Source organism: Telmatherina bonti (assembly GCF_933228915.1).
Source record: "Telmatherina bonti genome assembly, chromosome: 7".
Classification (NCBI taxonomy): Eukaryota; Metazoa; Chordata; class Actinopteri; order Atheriniformes; family Telmatherinidae; genus Telmatherina; species Telmatherina bonti.
This window is the reverse complement of record NC_136625.1, coordinates 38,685,985-38,709,461: the sequence shown is the minus strand read 5'-3', so window position 1 is coordinate 38,709,461 and position 23,477 is coordinate 38,685,985. Positions and strand designations below refer to the sequence as shown.

The 23,477-nt window shown below is 45.8% G+C and overlaps 1 protein-coding gene across 1 annotated transcript in view; it reads left to right on the top strand.

The window, feature by feature from the left end:
- Positions 1 to 3,188: 3,188 nt before the first annotated feature.
- LOC306758051 (phospholipid phosphatase-related protein type 4-like) overlaps positions 3,189 to 23,477 on the top strand; it is a gene marked incomplete at both ends in the record, with an annotated part of 80,763 nt that continues 60,474 nt past the window's right edge. The window contains 2 exon segments of the mRNA XM_079243267.1: positions 3,189 to 3,272; positions 22,473 to 22,658. Of these exon segments, the coding sequence (XP_079099393.1) occupies positions 3,189 to 3,272; positions 22,473 to 22,658 (270 nt within the window).

The following is a 23,477-nucleotide window of genomic DNA, read 5'->3' as shown; positions in this document are numbered from 1 at the left end:
CCAGGTTGGACCAGGCTGGGCCAGGGTGGGCCAGGTTGGTCCAGGTTGGGCCAGGTTGGACCAGGTTGGGCCAGGTTGGGCCAGGTTGGGCCAGGTTGGGCCAGGCTGGGCCAGGTTGGGCCAGGTTGGGCCAGGTTGGACCAGGTTGGGCCAGGTTGGGCCAGGGTGGGCCAGGTTGGGCCAGGTTGGGCCAGGCTGGGCCAGGGCGGGCCAGGTTGGACCAGGTTTGGCTAGGGCCCACCCCAGCTCCGTATGGCTGCAGTGCAGAACCACCACCAACAACACCGACCCCCGTCACAACGGTCCCGTCAGCCCCCAACATGGAGGATGTCTATGAGGAAAATAATGGAGCTATAGAGTTAAAAAGATCAAACACGAGATAAAATAACTAAAATAAACCTTTTATTCTGCAAAACAACAATGAGGACGATGAGAATAAACACATAAGTAATAAATACGTTCAAAATAAATATGCTACATCATAAAATTAGGTATTGCAATGATATATGATTAAATCAATCAATAAATAAATAATGGGTTAGATTCCTCCGACAGGCCTGGGCGTTCGGCTGCTCCTCTGCAGGTTGGAGGGAGCCAGATCTGGAGTCCTGTCTTCCAGCAGACTCTGGTCCTCCCTGCTCATCCATTCTGGATTGGGAAGATCCAGGTGTGTTTCTGCACAGGAACAGTCGGATGCAGTCCAGACTGCTCAGAGGCTTCATCTGGTCAGGTCTTAATGGTCCTTGTGGTGCTGGGACCAGTTTTCTATCGTGGGTTGAAAAACAGAGACAGTTGATCATACTGGTCTGACAAGATAAATGGGTTCCATGGTTCAGGTCTGGACAGCCCTGGTTCATACTCTGCTCTTACTGGAGGCACTGGTTCTGTCCTGGTTGTGTCCTGGTTCTGTCCTGTTTCTGTCCTGGTTCTGTCCTGGTTCTGTCCTGGTTCTGTCCTGGTTCTGTCCTGTTTCTGTCCTGGTTGTGTCCTGGTTCTGTCCTGGTTCTGTCCTGGTTGTGTCCTGGTTCTGTCCTGGTTGTGTCCTGGTTCTGTCCTGGTTCTGTCCTGGTGCTGTCCTGTTTCTGTCCTGGTTGTGTCCTGGTTCTGTCCTGGTTCTGTCCTGGTTCTGTCCTGTTTCTGTCCTGGTTGTGTCCTGGTTGTGTCCTGGTTCTGTCCTGGTTGTGTCCTGGTTCTGTCCTGGTTCTGTCCTGGTTGTGTCCTGGTTCTGTCCTGGTTCTGTCCTGGTGCTGTCCTGTTTCTGTCCTGGTTGTGTCCTGGTTGTGTCCTGGTTCTGTCCTGGTTGTGTCCTGGTTCTGTCCTGGTTCTGTCCTGGTTGTGTCCTGGTTCTGTCCTGTTTCTGTCCTGGTTCTGTCCTGTTTCTGTCCTGGTTCTGTCCTGGTGCTGTCCTGTTTCTGTCCTGGTTGTGTCCTGGTTCTGTCCTGGTTCTGTCCTGGTGCTGTCCTGGTTCTGTCCTGTTTCTGTCCTGGTTGTGTCCTGGTTCTGTCCTGGTTCTGTCCTGTTTCTGTCCTGGTTCTGTCCTGGTTCTGTCCTGGTTCTGTCCTGGTTGTGTCCTGGTTCTGTCCTGGTTGTGTCCTGGTTCTGTCCTGGTTCTGTCCTGGTGCTGTCCTGTTTCTGTCCTGGTTGTGTCCTGGTTCTGTCCTGGTTCTGTCCTGGTGCTGTCCTGTTTCTGTCCTGGTTCTGTCCTGGTTCTGTCCTGGTTGTGTCCTGGTTCTGTCCTGGTTCTGTCCTGTTTCTGTCCTGGTTGTGTCCTGGTTCTGTCCTGGTTCTGTCCTGGTTCTGTCCTGGTTGTGTCCTGGTTCTGTCCTGGTTCTGTCCTGGTTGTGTCCTGGTTCTGTCCTGGTTCTGTCCTGGTGCTGTCCTGTTTCTGTCCTGTTTCTGTCCTGGTTGTGTCCTGGTTCTGTCCTGGTTGTGTCCTGGTTCTGTCCTGGTTCTGTCCTGGTGCTGTCCTGTTTCTGTCCTGGTTCTGTCCTGGTTGTGTCCTGGTTCTGTCCTGGTTCTGTCCTGGTTGTGTCCTGGTTCTGTCCTGGTTGTGTCCTGGTGCTGTCCTGTTTCTGTCCTGGTTGTGTCCTGGTTCTGTCCTGGTTGTGTCCTGTTTCTGTCCTGTTTCTGTCCTGGTTCTGTCCTGGTTCTGTCCTGGTTGTGTCCTGGTTCTGTCCAGGTTCTGTCCTGGTTGTGTCCTGGTTCTGTCCTGTTTCTGTCCTGGTTCTGTCCTGTTTCTGTCCTGGTTCTGTCCTGGTTGGATAGAAGAGCGAGAGAAACCTGGAATGCTGTTGTTCTAACCGGTGTTGTTTTCTGTGAGCAGCTGGCTGTCGATGTTGTCCACCCCCAGAAGGTAGAGGAAGAAATCCGTTTTTATAACCCGGAAAGGAAGAGGACCTTTTTACCTTTTATCTTCAGCTATTTATTTATAGAACATTTTATCAAACCTCAGAGAAACATTACAGAACTAAACTAAAACATGTAAAAACATGAAGAGGATGGTAGCAGGAGGAGATGAGGAAGAGGATGGTAGCAGGAGGAGATGAGGAAGAGGATGGTAGCAGGAGGAGATGAGGAAGAGGATGGTAGCAGGAGGAGATGAGGAAGAGGATGGTAGCAGGAGGAGATGAGGAAGAGGATGGTAGCAGGAGGAGATGAGGAAGAGGATGGTAGCAGGAGGAGATGAGGAAGAGGATGGTAGCAGGAGGAGATGAGGAAGAGGATGGTAGCAGGAGGAGTGTTGTGGTGTATCTCGGTCACCTGCTGCGGCAGAACGGAGAGCAGGTAGCTGTGTGTGTGTGTGTGTGTGTGTGTGTGTGTGTGTGTGTATCTGTGTCTGTGTGTGTGTGTGTGTGTGTGTGTGTGTGTGTGTGTGTATGTGTGTGTGTCTGTGTGTGTGTGTGGGGGGGGGGGGGGGGCGTGTTGCTGGAGGACCCCTCCCCTCTGAAGACCGCAGACATCTCCACACCAGGAGGAGATCTCTCCCAGTTTCACGTCAGACGGTTTAGAGGAGAAGACGCGGTGCGTTCACGGTCCCCCGGCTGGATGGACGCTCTGCTGTAGCAGCTCGGAGCGGGAGGAGGAGGCGCTGGAAACCGGAACGCGGTGGAAATTTTGCCAAAATTACGTCGGGAATCAAGTACAGTTCTCTGTCTCCCGGCAACGGGAGAGACCACCGGCCGCTCGAGATGTCTCGCGCAAAGGAGCGCCTGAAAAACGCCAAGGAGACGAAGGACAGCGTCACTCTGCTGCCCTGTTTTTATTTTGTGGAGGTGAATCTATCTATCTGTCTGTCTGTCTGTCTGTGTGTCTGACTGACAGATGTCGTGATGTTGCTGGATGGGTGTTTTTGGAGTGTGTGGCTGGAAACTCCAGCTGTTTGGAGAGGTAATCATGTCCTCCATGATGCTGAAGATGTGTTTGCTGCAGACAAGCTGTTAATCCTGAAACCAGCATCCAGTCTGTATCTGCAGATGGAAGTTTTGTGATGCAGAAATGGGAATAATAGGCATTAATATGATCTGCAAGGCTGACAGAAGTCTCTGTGGTGTTGATGCACTGTGACCTCATATCCATTTAATCATCAGTATTACACATTAATGGCTACAGGTCTCTGTCTTACTGTCACGCTCTCACTGTAATTGTTTTTCTCCATTGGACTAAAACCTACAGTCAGGCTGCATTTGGTTCATACGCCTCCAGACTGCTGAACGGCCCAACCTCAGGCTGAATAATCTTTCAACTTTTAGCAGTGTTATCTGTGTTATCAGTGAGTCAGCTGTGGTATCTTGTTTCAGTACCAGTGTTGCAATGTTCATGGTTCCAGTTCAGCTCAGGTGCTTCAGCTTCTCTCACCTTTAGTGTCCTGCGTTTCTATGAAACAATCCATGCAGTTTGTTGGTGAGAAACCTGCGGACTAGGTTTAAGCAAAGCAAAATGGGTCAAAACACCAATGAAAATCTTGCAAAGCTGCATGGCAATAAACCGTTATAAATGGTTTGGATGATGGAGGATGGAGGGGAGTTGCCATGGTGATTGAACCAGTATAAAATTATTTGTGTGCTTGGCGTGTTGCCATCCGTTCCTGTAGGATGGGCTGAGGCAACCCTAGACAATCCCTAAAGCTGGAGACTTCCCATGATGCACCTCTGTTCACCTTGCTCTGTACTTCCTACCTGCGGTGACGCCAATAGATTCCGTTTTGCTCTCGTTTCCTCGCGGCATCGTGTGCTTGTGTCGCATCCTGCTTCTCCTGAGCTCTGTGTTCCACAATCACCATCGGACCTCATTCTGAAGATGTCATACAACCATACGCTCAATACAACTTTATTTATACAGCTCCAGTTCACAACAAAGTCATCTCAAGTCACTTTTACAGATAGTTTAGTTCATCATCTGAGCCACATCCGTCCTGGAAGGGAACCTCCACCAGGAAGTAAAACCTCCACCAGGAAGTAAAACCTCCACCAGGAAGTAAAACCTCCATCAGGAAGTAAAACCTCCACCAGGAAGTAAAACCTCCACCAGGAAGTAAAACCTCCATCAGGAAGTAAAACCTCCACCAGGAAGTAAAACCTCCACCAGGAAGTAAAACCTCCATCAGGAAGGAAAACCTCCATCAGGAAGTAAAACCTCCATCAGGAAGTAAAATCTACATCAGGAAGGAAAACCTCCATCAGGAAGTAAAACCTCCATCAGGAAGGAAAACCTCCATCAGGAAGTCAAACTTCCATCAGGAAGGAAAACCTCCATCAGGAAGGGAACCTCCATCAGGAAGTCAAACTTCCATCAGGAAGGGAACCTCCATCAGGAAGTAAAATCTACATCAGGAAGGAAAATCTACATCAGGAAGTAAAACCTCCATCAGGAAGTAAAATTACATCAGGAAGGAAAATCTACATCAGGAAGTAAAACCTCCATCAGGAAGTAAAACCTCCATCAGGAAGGAAAACCTCCACCAGGAAGTAAAACCTCCATCAGGAAGGAAAACCTCCATCAGGAAGGAAAACCTCCATCAGGAAGTAAAACCTCCATCAGGAAGTAAAATCTACATCAGGAAGGAAAACCTCCATCAGGAAGGAAAACCTCCATCAGGAAGTCAAACTTCCATCAGGAAGGAAAACCTCCATCAGGAAGGAAAACCTCCATCAGGAAGGAAAACCTCCATCAGGAAGTAAAGCCTCCATCAGGAAGGGAACCTCCATCAGGAAGTAAAACCTCCATCAGGAAGGAAAACCTCCACCAGGAAGTAAAACCTCCATCAGGAAGGAAAACCTCCATCAGGAAGGAAAACCTCCATCAGGAAGGAAAACCTCCATCAGGAAGTCAAACTTCCATCAGGAAGGAAAACCTCCATCAGGAAGGAAAACCTCCATCAGGAAGTCAAACTTCCATCAGGAAGGGAACCTCCATCAGGAAGTAAAATCTACATCAGGAAGGAAAATCTACATCAGGAAGTAAAACCTCCATCAGGAAGTAAAATCTACATCAGGAAGTAAAACCTCCATCAGGAAGGAAAACCTCCATCAGGAAGTCAAACTTCCATCAGGAAGTAAAACCTCCATCAGGAAGTAAAACCTCCACCAGGAAGTCAAACCTCCATCAGGAAGTCAAACTTCCATCAGGAAGGGAACCTCCATCAGGAAGTAAAATTACATCAGGAAGGAAAATCTACATCAGGAAGTAAAACCTCCATCAGGAAGTAAAACCTCCATCAGGAAGTCAAATCTACATCAGGAAGGGAACCTCCATCAGGAAGTAAAACCTCCATCAGGAAGTAAAATCTACATCAGGAAGGAAAACCTCCATCAGGAAGTCAAACTTCCATCAGGAAGTAAAACCTCCATCAGGAAGTAAAACCTCCACTAGGAAGTCAAACCTCCATCAGGAAGTCAAACTTCCATCAGGAAGGGAACCTCCATCAGGAAGTAAAATTACATCAGGAAGGAAAATCTACATCAGGAAGGAAAACCTCCATCAGGAAGTAAAGCCTCCATCAGGAAGGGAACCTCCATCAGGAAGTAAAACCTCCATCAGGAAGGAAAACCTCCATCAGGAAGTAAAACCTCCATCAGGAAGTCAAATCTACATCAGGAAGGAAAACCTCCATCAGGAAGGAAAACCTCCATCAGGAAGTCAAATCTACATCAGGAAGGAAAACCTCCATCAGGAAGGAAAACCTCCATCAGGAAGTAAAACCTCCATCAGGAAGGAAAACCTCCACCAGGAAGGAAAACCTCCATCAGGAAGTAAAACCTCCATCAGGAAGGGAACCTCCATCAGGAAGTAAAACCTCCACCAGGAAGTAAAACCTCCATCAGGAAGTCAAACCTCCACCAGGAAGTAAAACCTCCATCAGGAAGTCAAACCTCCATCAGGAAGTCAAACCTCCACCAGGAAGGAAAACCTCCATCAGGAAGTCAAACCTCCATCAGGAAGTAAAATCTACATCAGGAAGGAAAACCTCCATCAAGAAGTCAAACCTCCATCAGGAAGTAAAGTCTACATCAGGAAGGAAAACCTCCATCAGGAAGTAAAATCTACATCAGGAAGTAAAACCTCCATCAGGAAGTAAAACCTCCATCAGGAAGGAAAACCTCCATCAGGAAGTAAAATCTACATCAGGAAGGAAAACCTCCATCAGGAAGTAAAGCCTCCATCAGGAAGTAAAGCCTCCATCAGGAAGGGAACCTCCATCAGGAAGTCAAACCTCCATCAGGAAGGGAACCTCCATCAGGAAGTCAAACCTCCATCAGGAAGGGAACCTCCATCAGGAAGTCAAACCTCCATCAGGAAGGGAACCTCCATCAGGAAGTCAAACCTCCATCAGGAAGGGAACCTCCATCAGGAAGTCAAACCTCCATCAGGAAGGGAACCTCCATCAGGAAGGGAACCTCCATCAGGAAGTCAAACCTCCATCAGGAAGGGAACCTCCATCAGGAAGTCAAACCTCCATCAGGAAGGAAACCTCCATCAGGAAGTCAAACCTCCATCAGGAAGGGAACCTCCATCAGGAAGTCAAACCTCCATCAGGAAGTCAAACCTCCATCAGGAAGGGAACCTCCATCAGGAAGTCAAACCTCCATCAGGAAGGGAACCTCCATCAGGAAGTCAAACCTCCATCAGGAAGGCAACCTCCATCAGGAAGTCAAACCTCCATCAGGAAGGGAACCTCCATCAGGAAGTAAAACCTCCATCAGGAAGGGAACCTCCATCAGGAAGTCAAACCTCCATCAGGAAGGGAACCTCCATCAGGAAGTCAAACCTCCATCAGGAAGGAAACTTTACACACCTGTTGATCTCTATGACAACCCATTTACTTGTCTCCTTTGCTGTCTTTGTGTCATCTGAGTTTTACTGCCTGCATCGTCTGACTTCATACCTTCAACCCAGTTAGACCAGTTTCATTCCCACCATGAGTCCCAGCAAGTGCACTGACTGTGGATATCAGGTTGTGTGTTTGCTGGATAGATGGTTCAAGAGCCTCTTTTAACTGAATATTTTATGTAACATTGTATTCTATTACAACAGAATATCACACCAGTTTGCCCTGATGCCGAAACAGAACTGGAAACCAGTCACTCAGTGTGGACATGATAGTGATCCAGAGTTCAGGATTGTAACAGAACCGGTTATCATTTTGTGCTCTTCCCCCTTTCATTACCACCACAGCTGCTCTTACATGTTTGTGTATCTCACACTGCCACACCATCCTACCCACTAACTGGCTGCTAGGCAACATGGCCTCTGAATGGGGTGTATTTTTATATCTGTGTGTTCAGGGCTTTAGACGTTCTGAGGAGGAGAGCATTGTCACTGCAGCCTGCTCTCCTCTAAGCATAATGTCCATAAAATTTCTACCTCTTTGAAATGATCATAATAAATTCAAATCACCATCTGTGCAAAAATAGCACCACGTTATACAAATAGCTATGCAGCAATGTTTTTACACACCACTAACAGGCTACAGAACATCCAGAAAGAATTGACAGAACTTCACCTTTTTCACATTACATGTTTCTCATAAGGTCCCACAGTTTACTGTGCACATCAGAGCACAAACAAGGCATGGCAGACCTCCGAGGTGGGATTGTCTCAAATCTGGGGAAGGGTACAGAAAAATTCTTCTGCTTGGAAGTTTGTTGTTTAGTACGGTGTTGGCTTTTTTTCATAGGAATGCTAGTTATTAGATAAAAGTGTGGATTGACAATTAATAATATTGAGTGAAATTATTAATGTAAAACATTACCCATGGGGCAGTACAGAAGAAATTCCAGAGCTAATAAATATATTTAGAGAGCAATCTGGAAGGTCTGTGTCTGTACATGTTCTTCTTGGACAGATACAATGTGGACAGAGCAGACAATGAAGGCTATGAATGACTGTACTGACCTTCCCATCCAGCAGTTTAGACAATACACACTAGCAATAATCACATAACTTCTACTTTAAAAATATAACAACACATTTATTAAAGTTAGTAACTGTAGTAGTAATACTGTTGCTGTGGGAACAAGGCAGTCACAAGATGGCTTCCATACTCAAGGAGACATTAAATATGTAGTTCTTTGTCTGTGCTAGTATTAGTTAGCACCAACATGTGATACAGTAGAACAAATAATTATGTTCATGGACCCTCCTTGTGTCTAGATCAGTCAAAAACCATCAAAATGGTTGTTAGGGCGAGAATTCGAAAAGGTGCCCAGGTAGACCAAGGGCATGTTAACTTAGCATACTAGAGCAACCCTTGGACATAACTTGTCATGAATGACCTTATTAGTTCAACAATACAAAGTATAAAAGTTATTGAACTATAAGCAAACTGCCAATCATAAACTGATCATGCTTTAGCCATGTTATGCTAAAGCTAACGCTAAATGCTTACATGCCGTGAGCTCTAAGGTTAGGTAAGCAGACAGTTGCAAATTGTGCCGGACAAACAAATGATAATTTAGGTGTAGGCAGGTAAGTGCCTGCTTAATCTAACACAATCAAGATCGTAAGATACCATTAAACACTTGCAAAGCTAGCTAAATTATTCAGTAGCAGTCCTCAGCCTATTTAACTTTGTATGTCATGACAACCAGACAATCTTAACATTTTTCCTGAAAAGCAAGATGTGAACATTGGTTTAGCCTCCTGCAGGATCATCCTTCCGATGAGCATGTTAACCACCTTTGAGAACAAAGCGCCAATTCACAAATTCTCTTTCGATATGTAGACCATTGGCATAGTGCAGGAATGTAAAAAGACAATGTAGCAAAAGGCAGAGCAGGACGATGCCTACGGCCTCGACCGTACAGCGCAAGGGTAAGTTATTCAGCTTCTCTGCCTGGCCAGGAGGAGGTGCTGTAGAGTCATTTTTATTGAGCTATAAAAAGCACTAAATGCCATCAGTTTCAAATCAATAAGTCGTACAGGCTATAGAAAATTATTATCTTAAAGATTATACTAAAGATAATAATTATAAAAGAAAGTGAAAAATACATAAACTAATTATTAAAATGAAAGTTATTAAAATGATTAAAATTACATTTATTTATTTCTGCCTTTGGTAGACACTGTCTACCTTGCCTTTCCAGACTGCACACCAATGAAGCATAGTATTAGCCTTTTGTTACCACCGTCCTTTGGAAACGGTTAGTCCTTGAGAAGAAGGCGGGAGAGCTGGAAGCAGATACTTCATCCAAATCATTTAAGTTGTGTCTGAGTTATGTTGAGTTGGACGTTCCTTAGAAGCAGACTGGTCACTGTTAGAGAGGTTAGCAGGGGGGCTAACCAAATGGAGAAGATTCCAGATTCCAGATGTGCTGCCCTTGGTAGTGGTAGAGAAGCTGGAATTGGTTGATGTGACCCTAAAGAAACCCACAGAAGATCTGTCTATATTTGACGGAAATATATCAGGAATGATCAGTATCAAAAGACCCTTTAGAATTGAAATACAGACGTAATCAAACCTATGTGAACTTTTTTTTTAAAAATAAAAAAGTGTATTTTTAAACTAAAACCACACAAACAATAAATATTTTCATCTTTTTATTCAAGACAATATGTAAATATTCACAGTACAGGATGGAAAAAGTATGTAAAAGCCTGCCAATGACTGATCTGAGTCAGAAGTTAGACTTCAATGTGACCAGATCAGAGGTGTTGGTTAACTCCTAAACGCCATTGTTTGCCATTTCGGTCCTCATTATTGTTTTTTCTTCACATGACTAACAGAACTTTGTGCAACTAACACACAGATCAGCAGCGACCAAGCCTTTTCTCATCTGCACATCATTCTCTTACGTCTGAAACACACACACACACACTGTTTACATTTTTACACTTTTTGCCAACAGAATATTCTGACAGTTTTTGCTAAATGTGAGACTTGAGCTTGCAGACAGGTTTATGTTGATACACACTGCTGCATCATGAAGCCTGGAATCATTCGGGTTAAATGAAAAAAAAGCAGGCCAAGCACAGATCCCCGTGGGACACCTTTTAACTCCCCAAAGTTGACTTGAAACCTTTTGTCAGTGAAATGAAATGAAATTAAATGAAAAATACTTTATTAATCCCCGAAGGGAAATTCCATATTGTCGTCGATAATTAACTAGAGGAGGTCTTGTTCCGGAGGCTGATGGCTGCTGGCAGGAATGATCTTCTGTATCTTTCAGTCTTATATCGGACCTGAAGAAGCCTCTCACTGAACACACTTTGTTGTGTGAAGAATCCTCCATCATCTTCATCAGCTTGTGCAGCATTCTTCTTTGGACAATCAGCTCCAGCGGCTCCAGAGTTACTCCAAGCACACAACAGAAACTATTTCCATGTTTCCACACGTCTTCCTGCTACCATCTACCTGCTATCCTCACTGCAGCACCTCCACCTCAGCTGCATCCCAAACGTCTTCTTGGCTTTATTCCAGCCACAGAGGATCATTATTTTCCTGCTTTTCTCATCACTTGTTGATCTTTGGCTGCTCCTGATTGGACGTTACCGTCAGTTTAAGCTCTCTGATTGGTGGAAAGTCTGACAGGAAGTGTCTTCATCATCATGTCCAGGTGAAGTTGGAGGTCTCTTAGCAACATGGTAGGGAGGTAAGATATCACAATTCTGATGAGCAAAGCGATAGACCTCATGGAGATCTCGAGGAGTAAATGTTTAAATGTTCCATGTCTGCTTATCAGAAGAAAGCTGTTTTATTCTCAGCATCAGCATGTCAGACTACAACTCTTTGTGTTAAACTCTGAGAGCAGGACAGAAACAGAAGCTTCTGTAGGAAGGATGAGTTTTCTTCAGATGTTTCAGTTCAGTTCAGCAGTTGCCTGTTTTACTGTAGGTGATGAAGCAGGAAGTTCAGGAACAGATCTGTTTCAGCGTGGTGAGGGAAAACTTGGTCATGTAAGCACTTTCAGAGCAAAGTGCATTGTTTCTTAGACCTTCATACCAAATTGCTCACTGGATGCGTTTCCATTATAGTTTTCCACAAAATGAAAGCAATATTTCCAAGTCTTTGACAAATTTGTCGGGGTTTCCATTGAATGTTGTTTAGCTCTTAAGCCATAATTGTGGCTTTTGGCTAGTAGAGGTGCATGATCTTAGGAACCTCATGATTTGGTTCAGATACAATTCAGGGTGCTACGATTCAATTATTAAACAATTATAAGGTTTTTAAAGCACCTTTTTTCCCCGTTTAAGCTTTTTTCTCATTTTGTGGGCGACATTTAGACTATTTTATACTCCATTCAGAATCCATTCATCCAAATAACCAAGCAAATATATCTGCACTACCTTTTATTCACGTGAAACCATAAACTGTTCCAACACATATCAGACACTTGTTTCATGTTGTTTTTAAATATTTCACTGAATCTGCAGAAAAAAATTGTCCAGATCTTGTCTGTTCTTATGCCTATTAAAACCAAAATGTTTCACAACGCTGAAAGAAGATGAGTAAATCTCATACTCAGTACCAGTAGCTGCAGGGCTAGCTGCTGGCTTCCTCACATCTTAGGATGTTTGCTGTTTGAACCGATCCAGCTGTGGAAGGTGGAGCTTGGAGATCAGGATTTACTGAACCAAACTGCACCTACTGATGCAGCCTACACATTCCCTGGCAAAACCTTTTCCTCTGTGTGGTATTGCTACTGATGGCAGGAATAGTGTTTGTGAGATTGAATTGTTTGGAATGATCCAATTAAAGAATTGATCTTTTGGAAAGTTTGGAACACATTGCAACAGTGACACCTAGTGGCCAAAACATGTGACGTCATATTATTGAACTCAATAAACTGGAACGTTTTCATGTGCTGTTTGGTCTGTTGTAAACACTTTTGTTAGTTCACTGAGATGTCAGAATGGAAAAATGGACTTCAGCGTAATTTCATTGTATTTCTAGATGAGGGATTATAATTGGGGTCAAGTTTCTTCACATAAATTCTCTTGAAACCGTCATCGTCCACGATTGAAAAGGGTTGTGAGTCGTCTACTACAATCAGGTCAACTAGTGCCAGGTCCAGTTTTTTTTTTCTCCCGGTCTGCTGCTAAAGAACGTCTGCATTGTGTTGTCAATAGTAAAATTAATCTTCGATGTGTGAATGTAGATATAACAAATGTGCCTTTTTGTGCTCAGGTGTGAAAATCATTCATTCATTCTAAATAGTTGGCTTAATTACAGAGTAAACTTAAATGTGTGATAAATTAAATAAATTAACCCTTCTTGGAAGAAGTTTTTCTGATACTGACTGTAGTTACTGTACATACCATAAACAGAGAGCTGGCTCGACATGTTGCACTGGGACTAATGGAGACAGGATGTTTGGTCTGCAGGTGTGCTGTAGCATCATTGCAAAAGGCCAAATGTTGCATGCAATGCTTATAACCTTTTTCTCTAAGGATCTCCAAGTGATCCCAGACAGCTGACCTAGGACGCCTTCTACTTCCTTCCATTTTAACACAATTCTCAGAGACCAGTGAGTACAAAACACTCAGATAAATGAGGCGGGACATTGCAAATAAAAAGCTGTTTAGGAGAGATTTTCCATGTTTCCATGTTCATGTGATGAATCAGCTGCTAACCAGGAAAGACACAAGAAATAGTTATTAACATTTTAGGGCTTTGACAAAATACTTTTGTCCCGATTCGATTCGATTCAGATTTTTTTTAGTAGCCGATTCGATTTAAATTGCAATTCTTTGATATTACTGATTTTTTAGACTAAAAACAAAGAAAATGTACAAAACTTTTATTTGCTCGTCATTTTTCTTGATTTTAATTAGGAGAAAACAACACAGCAGCCAGACCATCATTCTGCTGCTATAATGCCCAAGAAGACAAGTAAAAATAACAATAAAAACAATAAAAATGACAAAAATTTGATAATAGATTCATTTTATTTATTTTTTAAAAAATCAATTTTTTAACTAAAAAAAAAAAGTAAAATCGTGAAGCAAAAATTCCCAATATTCAACTTTTTTTTATTTGATTTCCCATCCATATAAGTATTTTATTTTGTAAAAATGCAGTAGGCATAGAGATATGTGAATGTGGTACACCAAAATAATTTTACTTTCTTATATTTGTTTTATTGTTCCATTTTAAACACAAGGTTGAAAAGATCGCAGAGTTTTGTGTTTCACTGAGATTTTATTTCCGAACGACTGGTGACGTACTGGAACGCGACATGGAACATGACATCCACATCTCCATTCAGATCATGAAGCGTCGTTTGGCATCGCATGTTCTGTTGCACCAGAAGCAGATTTTGCTTTCAGAGACCAAATAAATAAATAAAAAGACTCAGCAGCACAAACAGAACACAGAGGTGAATTGTTGTTGTTGTTGTTGCTGTGTCCATGAGCGTAAACAAGGCCTGAGCCTGATGGTAATGGAAACGAGAGGCCAAAATATAACAACTGTTTTGCCTTTTGCTGTCTCCACATTGCTGTGGTTGTGGTTGCGGATGCTCCAACTATGGCTGCCACCCAAATCCTACCAACGGAACATGGTAGCATGTTTTAAAAACCATCCTGAGAGATGCAGTGACGAGTTTCTATCATTTTCCAAGCAGTCACAACCGTTATCATTACCTCCGCGGAGGTTGTGTTTTTACCAGCTTTTTTTTGTTTGGGTTCAACATCACTCAAACCTACAGTTACATTTTTTAGGACTTGTTAGAAATAGTTAGAAAAGGAAGAAGTGGTTAGATTCTGGTGGAGATCCAGACCACCATTTGGATCCAGGAACTCTGAAAGGCCTTGGCGGAGTTTTGTGCTTTTCTAGTTCTTTCTGAAAGCTGTAGCAGCAACGTAGGATCGCAATGAGACCACATCCTGTACCTGCCTTATGAAGCACTGTCAGACTGGTCAGACTGGTCAGACTGGTTAGACTGGTCAGACTGTCAGACTGGTCAGAGTGGTTAGACTGGTTAGACTGGTCAGACTGGTTAGACTGGTTAGACTGGTCAGACTGGTTAGACTGGTCAGACTGTCAGACTGGTCAGACTGTCAGACTGGTCAGAGTGGTTAGACTGGTCAGACTGGTCAGACTGTCAGACTGGTCAGACTGGTCAGACTGGTTAGACTGGTCAGACTGTCAGACTGGTCAGACTGGTCAGACTGGTTAGACTGGTCAGACTGTCAGACTGGTCAGACTGGTCAGACTGGTTAGACTGTCAGACTGTCAGACTGGTCAGACTGGTTAGACTGGTCAGACTGTCAGACTGGTCAGACTGGTTAGACTGGTTAGACTGGTCAGACTGGTCAGACTGGTTAGACTGGTTAGACTGGTCAGACTGTCAGACTGGTCAGACTGGTCAGACTGTCAGACTGGTTAGACTGTCAGACTGGTCAGACTGGTTAGACTGGTCAGACTGGTCAGACTGGTCAGACTGGTTAGACTGTCAGACTGTCAGACTGGTCAGACTGGTTAGACTGGTCAGACTGTCAGACTGGTCAGACTGGTCAGACTGGTCAGACTGTTAGACTGGTCAGACTGGTCAGACTGGTCAGACTGGTTAGACTGGTCAGACTGTCAGACTGGTCAGACTGGTTAGACTGGTCAGACTGTCAGACTGGTCAGACTGGTCAGACTGGTTAGACTGGTCAGACTGTCAGACTGGTTAGACTGGTCAGACTGGTCAGACTGTCAGACTGGTCAGACTGTCAGACTGGTCAGACTGGTCAGACTGGTTAGACTGGTTAGACTGGTCAGACTGGTCAGACTGTCAGACTGGTCAGACTGGTCAGACTGGTTAGACTGGTCAGACTGTCAGACTGGTCAGACTGGTCAGACTGGTTAGACTGGTTAGACTGGTCAGACTGGTTAGACTGGTCAGACTGTCAGACTGGTCAGACTGGTCAGACTGTCAGACTGGTTAGACTGTCAGACTGGTCAGACTGGTCAGACTGGTTAGACTGGTCAGACTGGTCAGACTGGTCAGACTGGTTAGACTGTCAGACTGTCAGACTGGTCAGACTGGTTAGACTGGTCAGACTGTCAGACTGGTCAGACTGGTTAGACTGGTCAGACTGTCAGACTGGTCAGACTGTCAGACTGGTTAGACTGGTTAGACTGGTCAGACTGGTTAGACTGGTCAGACTGTCAGACTGGTCAGACTGGTTAGACTGGTCAGACTGTCAGACTGGTTAGACTGGTCAGACTGGTCAGACTGTCAGACTGGTCAGACTGTCAGACTGGTCAGACTGGTCAGACTGGTTAGACTGGTTAGACTGGTCAGACTGGTCAGACTGTCAGACTGGTTAGACTGTCAGACTGGTTAGACTGTCAGACTGGTCAGACTGTCAGACTGGTCAGACTGGTTAGACTGGTCAGACTGGTTAGACTGTCAGACTGGTTAGACTGTCAGACTGTCAGACTGGTCAGACTGGTCAGACTGTCAGACTGGTTAGACTGGTCAGACTGTCAGACTGGTCAGACTGTCAGACTGTCAGACTGGTTAGACTGTCAGACTGGTCAGACTGGTCAGACTGGTTAGACTGGTTAGACTGGTCAGACTGGTCAGACTGTCAGACTGGTTAGACTGTCAGACTGGTCAGACTGGTTAGACTGGTTAGACTGGTCAGACTGGTCAGACTGTCAGACTGGTTAGACTGTCAGACTGGTCAGACTGGTTAGACTGGTTAGACTGGTCAGACTGGTCAGACTGTCAGACTGGTTAGACTGTCAGACTGTCAGACTGGTCAGACTGGTCAGACTGGTTAGACTGGTCAGACTGTCAGACTGGTCAGACTGTCAGACTGGTTAGACTGTCAGACTGTCAGACTGGTCAGACTGGTTAGACTGGTTAGACTGGTCAGACTGGTCAGACTGTCAGACTGGTTAGACTGTCAGACTGGTCAGACTGTCAGACTGGTTAGACTGGTCAGACTGGTCAGACTGTCAGACTGGTTAGACTGGTCAGACTGGTCAGACTGTCAGACTGGTTAGACTGGTCAGACTGGTCAGACTGTCAGACTGTCAGACTGGTTAGACTGTCAGACTGTCAGACTGGTCAGACTGGTCAGACTGGTTAGACTGGTCAGACTGTCAGACTGGTCAGACTGTCAGACTGTCAGACTGGTTAGACTGTCAGACTGTCAGACTGGTCAGACTGGTTAGACTGGTTAGACTGGTCAGACTGGTCAGACTGTCAGACTGGTTAGACTGTCAGACTGGTCAGACTGTCAGACTGTCAGACTGTCGGACTGGTCAGACTGTCAGACTGGTTAGACTGGTCAGACTGGTCAGACTGTCAGACTGGTTAGACTGGTTAGACTGGTCAGACTGGTCAGACTGTCAGACTGGTTAGACTGGTTAGACTGGTCAGACTGGTCAGACTGTCAGACTGGTCAGACTGTCAGACTGTCAGACTGTCGGACTGGTCAGACTGTCAGACTGGTCAGACTGTCAGACTGGTTAGACTGGTCAGACTGGTCAGACTGTCAGACTGGTTAGACTGGTCAGACTGTCAGACTGGTCAGACTGTCAGACTGGTTAGACTGGTCAGACTGTCAGACTGTCGGACTGGTTAGACTGGTCAGACTGGTCAGACTGGTCAGACTGTCAGACTGGTCAGACTGGTCAGACTGTCAGACTGGTCAGACTGTCGGACTGTCGGACTGGTCAGACTGGTCAGACTGTCGGACTGGTTAGACTGGTCAGACTGGTCAGACTGTCAGACTGGTTAGACTGGTCAGACTGTCAGACTGGTCAGACTGTCAGACTGGTTAGACTGGTCAGACTGGTCAGACTGTCGGACTGTCGGACTGGTCAGACTGGTCAGACTGTCGGACTGGTTAGACTGGTCAGACTGGTCAGACTGTCAGACTGGTTAGACTGGTCAGACTGGTCAGACTGTCAGACTGGTCAGACTGGTCAGACTGGTCAGACTGTCAGACTGTCAGACTGGTCAGACTGTCAGACTGGTCAGACTGTCAGACTGGTTAGACTGGTCAGACTGGTCAGACTGTCAGACTGGTTAGACTGGTCAGACTGTCAGACTGGTCAGACTGTCGGACTGTCAGACTGGTCAGACTGTCAGACTGGTCAGACTGTCAGACTGTCAGACTGGTTAGACTGTCAGACTGTCAGACTGGTCAGACTGGTTAGACTGGTTAGACTGGTCAGACTGGTCAGACTGTCAGACTGGTTAGACTGTCAGACTGGTCAGACTGTCAGACTGGTTAGACTGGTCAGACTGGTCAGACTGTCAGACTGGTTAGACTGGTCAGACTGGTCAGACTGTCAGACTGTCAGACTGTCGGACTGGTCAGACTGTCAGACTGGTTAGACTGGTCAGACTGGTCAGACTGTCAGACTGGTTAGACTGGTTAGACTGGTCAGACTGGTCAGACTGTCAGACTGGTCAGACTGTCAGACTGTCAGACTGTCGGACTGGTCAGACTGTCAGACTGGTCAGACTGGTCAGACTGTCAGACTGGTTAGACTGGTCAGACTGGTCAGACTGTCAGACTGGTTAGACTGGTCAGACTGTCAGACTGGTCAGACTGTCAGACTGGTTAGACTGGTCAGACTGTCAGACTGTCGGACTGGTTAGACTGGTCAGACTGGTCAGACTGGTCAGACTGTCAGACTGGTCAGACTGGTCAGACTGGTCAGACTGTCAGACTGGTCAGACTGTCGGACTGTCGGACTGGTCAGACTGGTCAGACTGTCGGACTGGTTAGACTGGTCAGACTGGTCAGACTGTCAGACTGGTCAGACTGTCAGACTGGTTAGACTGGTCAGACTGTCAGACTGGTCAGACTGTCAGACTGGTTAGACTGGTCAGACTGTCGGACTGTCGGACTGGTCAGACTGGTCAGACTGTCGGACTGGTTAGACTGGTCAGACTGGTCAGACTGTCAGACTGGTTAGACTGGTCAGACTGGTCAGACTGTCAGACTGGTTAGACTGGTCAGACTGGTCAGACTGGTCAGACTGTCAGACTGGTCAGACTGTCGGACTGTCGGACTGGTCAGACTGGTCAGACTGTCGGACTGGTTAGACTGGTCAGACTGGTCAGACTGTCAGACTGGTTAGACTGGTCAGACTGTCAGACTGTCAGACTGGTCAGACTGTCAGACTGGTTAGACTGGTCAGACTGGTCAGACTGTCAGACTGTCGGACTGTCAGACTGGTCAGACTGTCAGACTGGTTAGACTGGTCAGACTGTCAGACTGGTCAGACTGTCAGACTGGTCAGACTGGTTAGACTGGTCAGACTGGTCAGACTGTCAGACTGGTCAGACTGTCAGACTGGTCAGACTGGTCAGACTGGTAAGACTGTCAGACTGGTTAGACTGGTTAGACTGGTCAGACTGGTCAGACTGTCAGACTGGTTAGACTGGTTAGACTGGTCAGACTGGTCAGACTGTCAGACTGGTTAGACTGGTCAGACTGGTCAGACTGTCAGACTGGTCAGACTGTCAGACTGGTCAGACTGGTCAGACTGGTAAGACTGTCAGACTGGTTAGACTGGTCAGACTGGTCAGACTGTCAGACTGGTTAGACTGGTTAGACTGGTCAGACTGGTCAGACTGTCAGACTGGTTAGACTGGTCAGACTGGTCAGACTGTCAGACTGGTCAGACTGGTCAGACTGTCAGACTGGTTAGACTGGTCAGACTGTCAGACTGTCAGACTGTCGGACTGGTCAGACTGGTCAGACTGTCGGACTGGTTAGACTGGTCAGACTGGTCAGACTGTCAGACTGGTTAGACTGGTCAGACTGTCAGACTGTCAGACTGGTTAGACTGGTCAGACTGGTCAGACTGTCAGACTGGTCAGACTGTCGGACTGTCGGACTGGTCAGACTGTCGGACTGGTCAGACTGGTCAGACTGGTCAGACTGGTCAGACTGTCGGACTGGTCAGACTGGTCAGACTGGTTAGACTGGTTAGACTGGTCAGACTGGTCAGACTGTGAGACTGGTTAGACTGTCAGACTGGTCAGACTGGTTAGACTGTCAGACTGGTCAGACTGTCAGACTGTCAGACTGGTCAGACTGGTCAGACTGTCAGACTGGTTAGACTGTCAGACTGGTCAGACTGGTCAGACTGTCAGACTGTCAGACTGGTCAGACTGGTCAGACTGGTTAGACTGTCAGACTGTCAGACTGGTCAGACTGGTCAGACTGGTTAGACTGTCAGACTGGTCAGACTGGTTAGACTGTCAGACTGTCAGACTGGTCAGACTGTCAGACTGTCAGACTGGTCAGACTGGTTAGACTGGTCAGACTGGTCAGACTGTCAGACTGTCGGACTGTCAGACTGGTCAGACTGTCGGACTGGTTAGACTGGTCAGACTGTCAGACTGGTTAGACTGGTCAGACTGTCAGACTGGTCAGACTGTCAGACTGGTCAGACTGGTTAGACTGGTCAGACTGGTCAGACTGTCAGACTGGTCAGACTGTCAGACTGGTCAGACTGGTCAGACTGGTAAGACTGTCAGACTGGTTAGACTGGTTAGACTGGTCAGACTGGTCAGACTGTCAGACTGGTTAGACTGGTTAGACTGGTCAGACTGGTCAGACTGTCAGACTGGTTAGACTGGTCAGACTGGTCAGACTGTCAGACTGGTCAGACTGGTAAGACTGTCAGACTGGTTAGACTGGTTAGACTGGTCAGACTGGTCAGACTGGTTAGACTGGTTAGACTGGTCAGACTGGTCAGACTGTCAGACTGGTTAGACTGGTCAGACTGGTCAGACTGTCAGACTGGTCAGACTGGTCAGACTGTCAGACTGGTTAGACTGGTCAGACTGTCAGACTGGTCAGACTGTCAGACTGGTCAGACTGTCAGACTGTCGGACTGGTCAGACTGGTCAGACTGTCGGACTGGTTAGACTGGTCAGACTGGTCAGACTGTCAGACTGGTTAGACTGGTCAGACTGTCAGACTGGTCAGACTGTCAGACTGGTCAGACTGTCGGACTGTCGGACTGGTCAGACTGTCGGACTGTCGGACTGGTCAGACTGGTCAGACTGGTCAGACTGTCGGACTGGTCAGACTGGTCAGACTGGTTAGACTGGTTAGACTGGTCAGACTGGTCAGACTGTCAGACTGGTTAGACTGTCAGACTGGTCAGACTGGTTAGACTGTCAGACTGTCAGACTGGTCAGACTGTCAGACTGTCAGACTGGTCAGACTGGTCAGACTGTCAGACTGGTTAGACTGTCAGACTGGTCAGACTGGTCAGACTGTCAGACTGTCAGACTGGTCAGACTGGTCAGACTGGTTAGACTGGTCAGACTGGTTAGACTGTCAGACTGGTCAGACTGGTTAGACTGTCAGACTGTCAGACTGGTCAGACTGTCAGACTGTCAGACTGGTCAGACTGGTTAGACTGTCAGACTGTCAGACTGGTTAGACTGGTTAGACTGGTCAGACTGTCAGACTGGTCAGACTGGTCAGACTGTCAGACTGGTCAGACTGGTCAGACTGGTTAGACTGTCAGACTGGTCAGACTGGTCAGACTGTCAGACTGGTCAGACTGGTTAGACTGGTTAGACTGGTCAGACTGGTTAGACTGGTTAGACTGTCAGACTGGTTAGACTGGTCAGACTGGTCAGACTGTCAGACTGTCAGACTGTCAGACTGGTCAGACTGGTTAGACTGTCAGACTGTCAGACTGGTCAGACTGTCAGACTGTCAGACTGGTCAGACTGGTTAGACTGTCAGACTGTCAGACTGGTCAGACTGGTTAGACTGTCAGACTGTCAGACTGGTCAGACTGTCAGACTGTCAGACTGGTCAGACTGGTCAGACTGTCAGACTGGTTAGACTGTCAGACTGTCAGACTGGTCAGACTGGTCAGACTGTCAGACTGGTCAGACTGGTCAGACTGTCAGACTGGTTAGACTGGTCAGACTGGTCAGACTGTCGGACTGGTTAGACTGGTCAGACTGGTCAGACTGGTTAGACTGGTCAGACTGGTCAGACTGTCAGACTGGTTAGACTGGTCAGACTGTCAGACTGGTCAGACTGGTCAGACTGGTCAGACTGGTCAGACTGGTCAGACAACCACTGACGTCACTCTCTTGCGGCGCTTGGGAATTCGCTTGGGATTGCAATTTTAAATAGAATTGAACAACATTCTCTACGAGACAGGAATGTTTTCTTTTAAATTGCATCAGAAGGCTTCAGGGTGAAACTGAAATGCTTTTTCAATTTAATTTGATATCAATTTGCTGGGGCATTTTTTGGAAATTACATCTTAAATGTCTTTTTCTTTATCTTATTAAGTTACAAAATGAGCTGTCTTTAAAAAGAAAGTAAAAAGGCAGTTTGGATGATTTATTAATAATTTTGTTCATGAGACTAGAATTTCAAAACCGTTCTGAAAATGAAAAAGTGTTTTCTTCATTCCATTTCATTTGAACTAGAAAAGCACTCCGAGGGCGCAGACCTCCACCAAAGGCCAGTTCTAAAAAATTCCTGGATCCAAACTGTGATCCAGATCAACACCAAAATTAAATCAGTTCTTCCTTTTCAGATTTCCAACAACTCCTTTTGGACTCCACTTTTGGAGTCTAGTGGATGAGAAGGAAACTGCAGTTTTTGGCACGTCAGCATAGGTTTAACTTCAAACGGGCCGAGACTGCAACTTGATCACAATGTGCTTATTAAAGCAGGTGGAAAGCCAATCACTTGGCTTCAGGTTGTGTCTGCAGCATTAGAAAGTAGAAAAGCACATGGAGAGCGCAAACCTCCTCCAAGTACAGTGTTAAATAATCCTTTTAAAAAATTCCTGGATCTAAATGAAGATCCGGATCAGCAACAAAATTTAATCACCTCTTCCTTTTCACATTTTCCACAACTTTTGAAAATTTTCCGAAAATCCGTCCAAAACTTATTGAGTTATCTTGAACACAGACAAAAAGATACACGCCGGTTAAAATATAACCTCCTTGGCGGAGGTAATTAAAGCTTTTCATCATGAATTAGTTTACTTATTTATTTATTTTCTCCCTTTTTATCTGCAGCTTCCCATCCTGGCCTCATCAGTTGTGAGCCTTTATTTCCTGGAGCTGACGGATATTTTCCAGCCAGTGCATTCTGGGTACAGCTGCAATGACCGCAGTCTGTCGCTGCCCTATATCCTGCCCAGACAGGAAGTCTGTCCACTGCCTCTGCTTTTCAGCTTGGCCTTCGCCGCTCCTGCTGCCATTGTGAGTAAGCCTTCATCTCTGCATCTTCCACACAGAAATATTGTCAGCAGTTTACAAAAGCTGAGACAAAATTTTCACCAGTACTGGAACTTCAGAAAGATAAAAACTGGTCAGTTTAGAGTGATGTCATAATTTTACTAGAAGAAAAACATATTTCTTATATTTGCTTCTGAGACTTATTTAATCCATTTATGGTTAAAAAAAAAAAAAAAAAAACTAGGCTTAAAACTATTTTGCATACAATTTCATTCTTGTCTTTTGCCCCATTGTGGACAGATTTGGCACTACAATTATTCAGACTATTTCTTAATCTGTATCTGGGAGGTGTATGTGACTCGAATCTTACACACACAGAGTGGATTCTGGATTTAGCTCCTATTAAAGGCCAGTATAATAGCCAGCCTAGTGCTGGGCTCATGAAGTGTTGCCGGCAATGCTAGGTCTGACGCGCCAGGTGGCTATGTTTACCTGTTGCTTCTCCGTGTCCATCAAAAAGGAAATCCAGAGGCCATTTAGAAAGGTATCAAAAAACAGTGCAATCTTTATTCCATAATCCAAAGTTAAAATCCATAAATCAGGAGAGCATATGTGTAACAAACTCTGCCGAAGCAGTCAAAAACCTGTGCGCCCTTCCGGGTCAACACCTGCCGGACACCTCATTGGCACTTACCAATATAGATTTGGTGACAGCGCCACACAGTGCACAGTACATTAAACCCATTAAATTCATTCATTTCATTATACATATTTGGCTCCTATACACCGGCCCCTAATTGGCATGGTACTCAAACATGGCAATTCTCAAAATTTCATAGAAAA